This window comes from Cyprinodon variegatus, unplaced genomic scaffold, assembly GCF_000732505.1.
Source record: "Cyprinodon variegatus isolate N-32 unplaced genomic scaffold, C_variegatus-1.0 Scaffold26, whole genome shotgun sequence".
Lineage (NCBI taxonomy): Eukaryota > Metazoa > Chordata > Actinopteri > Cyprinodontiformes > Cyprinodontidae > Cyprinodon > Cyprinodon variegatus.
In genome coordinates, this window is record NW_015150479.1 from 878,181 (window position 1) to 881,392 (window position 3,212).

The following is a 3,212-nucleotide window of genomic DNA, read 5'->3' on the forward strand; positions in this document are numbered from 1 at the left end:
CATTTGATGTGCCATTGTTTACATTTGTTTTAGTTTTTTCTGCTATTCCAATGCCTTCCCTACTAAAGGAAAAAAAAAAAGACTGTGAATCGGCCATTCCAGGGCTGAATGGGCTTTTCGCACCAAACAGCCCCCCCATCTAGAGGTGCCTCCTTGCAGCGAGGGGGCTCTGATAGGTCCGAGGGATTAATGGGACTGGCTTACAAGACAAAAGCATCCCTGTATATAAAAACCTAAGCGCTCACCACTGGAAAGAGTCTTATCTTTGGACCCGCTGTATGGCATAGGCGCTTTTACGCACGACGCTCAGTTCCGCTTGTCTTTGGCACTCATAGTTAAGGCGCGATCATGATTCTCTCCAGAGAATTTGAAGCGCCTCACCAAACTGCACTTTCTATGGATGAGAGTGAGATCGATATAGAAGGTGACGAAGACCCTAGCCACCCGCTGGTGTTCAGAAACCACTGCTCCACGGACGCTGGATCATCGGCAGAGTTTGACTCCTCAGAGGCCGACTCTTCTGGAGAAGGAGAGAGCAGCTTTTACGCGGACGATCCGACGCCCAGGAAGAGCCAGAGCAGCTCGGTAAAACCTCCCTACTCCTACATCGCCCTCATCACCATGGCCATCCTGCAGAGCCCGCTGAAGAAGCTGACGCTGAGCGGCATCTGTGACTTTATCAGCAACAAGTTCCCCTACTACAGGGAGAAGTTTCCCGCTTGGCAAAACTCCATCAGACACAACCTCTCTCTCAATGACTGTTTCATCAAGATCCCAAGGGAGCCTGGGAACCCGGGCAAAGGTAACTACTGGTCTCTGGACCCTGCGTCTGAGGACATGTTTGACAACGGCAGCTTCCTGCGCAGAAGAAAGCGGTTTAAGAGGAACCAGCCTGCATTCAGCAGAGACGGACTGTTTTACCCCAGCCTGAGCAGATACAGGCCGTACGGACAGTCGTTTTACGCACAAGGGCAGGTAAACTTTGTACCAGCTCCTCCTGTTCGGTACATATCCCTGCAGGATGGTACCATGATGCCCCCCTCTTCTTACCACCTTTCACCACATGTTTTTAACGCCCATGGGAAACTCACTGGGGCCAAAGACTCCAGGGCGCAGCCGTGCTTAACAGAGCCAAAGTTTGGTACGCACGCAAAGTTCTCATTTAGCATTGACAGCATAATGAGCAGGCCATCTTCCATCAGTAATCAGAAACCATACCCGCCTCATCCTCTTCACAGCAGACTTGGATTTGGTCATCAGATATCAAACCCGGCAGCCCATTTGGTACCAACCCTCCTGCATCCTTTGAAGGCTCCCCTCTGTCTCCCTGAAACGCTGAGCAGCCCACCTTTTACAAACGGGCATCTCATGCTCTCTTACACTCGGTGCTGAAGCTACCCGAGACATTATCACTTCTTTTTCTGTTTCTTAAAGAAATACTTTAACTGCATGACATTTATGTGCTTATTCTTGGAAATGTGTAGTAATATATCTGGGACAGGCAGATTCAAAACTGCTTATTTAATTTTTTTTCTACAAACTAATAAATGGTTGAAAAACATGTTTTTGATGTGTAATTATTTGGAAAGAAATATAGTAGATTAGGGAAAAAACACTTAAAATGTACTTAAAATGACAGTGACGGTATATTCAAGATTAAGGTTTACTGTGGTTATTATGGTTCTGAGATGGGCTTAACTTGGTTTATGTGGAAAAAAAGAGAAATAGATATGAAAAAAATATTTGGTTGAGGAGTTGCCATAAAACCCTTATTTATTTTTTCCACATCTATGAAAGGTTTGCAGCAAAGTAAGGATCAAGTGGAAATATTTTAGATTCACACAAATAAAATCTAAAGAAAAAAAAAAGACAACTTTAACAGAAGAAATATTAAAGTGCTTCTAACCCTGACTAATTGAACTTGTTAATGTAGGCACTGCTATGACTTTATGCCAAAGGTAGGCCAAGAATGAGAAAACAAAACCAGAATAATGAATATGTTTTACACTTTAAATTAATTGACCCTGGGCTGTAATAATTTAGAACAGATCCTCAGCAGCCCTATGGCAGCTTTTAACCCTGATATTTATTTGCATCATTTGAAAATAAGAGCGAAATTTATTTTTCTTAAATAAACCCTTATTAAATAATAATTTATTCATTCAAAAGAATAAATCTTTTTTTGTTTTGTCAGCAGAAAAAGAAAAGGTGTATTCCCTCTAATTCTCCACTGGGTGGCGCTGTGTTCCACACATTGGTGCATAAAAGTGAGCACGGGTGAATGTTGGTATGCAAGCTTCAGTAACTTTTCATCCCCCTTTGGATACACACTTTTGAGCACATATCAAACAGCCTGTTCCTCATTGATTATTCACTGAAATAAAACTCACAACAACAAGACTTTATTCTTTATATCCAAAGTGAGATCCATCAGACCCAGCATATTGTAAGGCTGAAAGCCTTGATTCTTCAACCCTTCCTATCTCTTTTCTTGCTAAAATCTACCGTACTTTTGAGTTACATCCTCAGGAAAAAGGCTGAGGTCTAGACTAGGTGAAAATATGTAATTTGTAAAACAAACAATAAACCACATTGACACTGACTTCTTTCTGTTGATCCTGGCTTTCTATCGTTCTGATCATTTGGAAGTCCTCCCAAGCATGTGTGACTAGAGTAACCTAACTGCAGTGCACCAACATATATCTAGTCTTAGAAAAATGATTAGACCACCTATTTTTTAAATTGTGTTCTTCATATATTATACATTTAGACCAAAAAATGAAAGAAATGGCTAATATTCTTTCCCATTATGTATATATTTTTTTATTGTATAATGTAAAATCTAGCATTTTAAATTAATATATATTCTTTTCTTCCTGATAGATTATCATTAGACTTGTAGTGTGGTTAAAATGGGAAATGCTTGCTTGATTCCTTTGTATAAAATAGGTGAAATTTTAAATGTCTATATGTATCAGTTAGCTGATAAATGTACATATTTTGTGTAAAAACAATATCATAACAATACCAGTCACAACTTCCCACCACAAAGGAGTACACAATAATAAAAAGTAAAAGATAGGGCAATAGAATCTATTATACACTTGACTGTATACATGTCAAGACATCTGTAATTGATGGAAAACAATCGCTTATTATGATGGTTGCTATGATGTTATTTGGTGCTAATTTAATACTATTTAATACTCAAT

The 3,212-nt window shown here is 39.9% G+C and overlaps 1 protein-coding gene across 1 annotated transcript; it reads left to right on the plus strand.

The window, feature by feature from the left end:
* Positions 1-276: 276 nt before the first annotated feature.
* On the plus strand, positions 277-1,511 carry LOC107098220 (forkhead box protein D5-A-like). Its single transcript, XM_015395750.1, has one exon. It carries the CDS (start codon positions 349-351, stop codon positions 1,390-1,392), a length of 1,044 nt encoding a protein of 347 aa, XP_015251236.1. The 5' UTR covers positions 277-348; the 3' UTR covers positions 1,393-1,511.
* Positions 1,512-3,212: the final 1,701 nt, after the last annotated feature.

Bases quoted from the DNA above. Each gene is read 5' to 3' on its own strand.
- LOC107098220 (XM_015395750.1), top strand. From the start codon at position 349: ATGATTCTCTCCAGAGAATTTGAAGCGCCTCACCAAACTGCACTTTCT.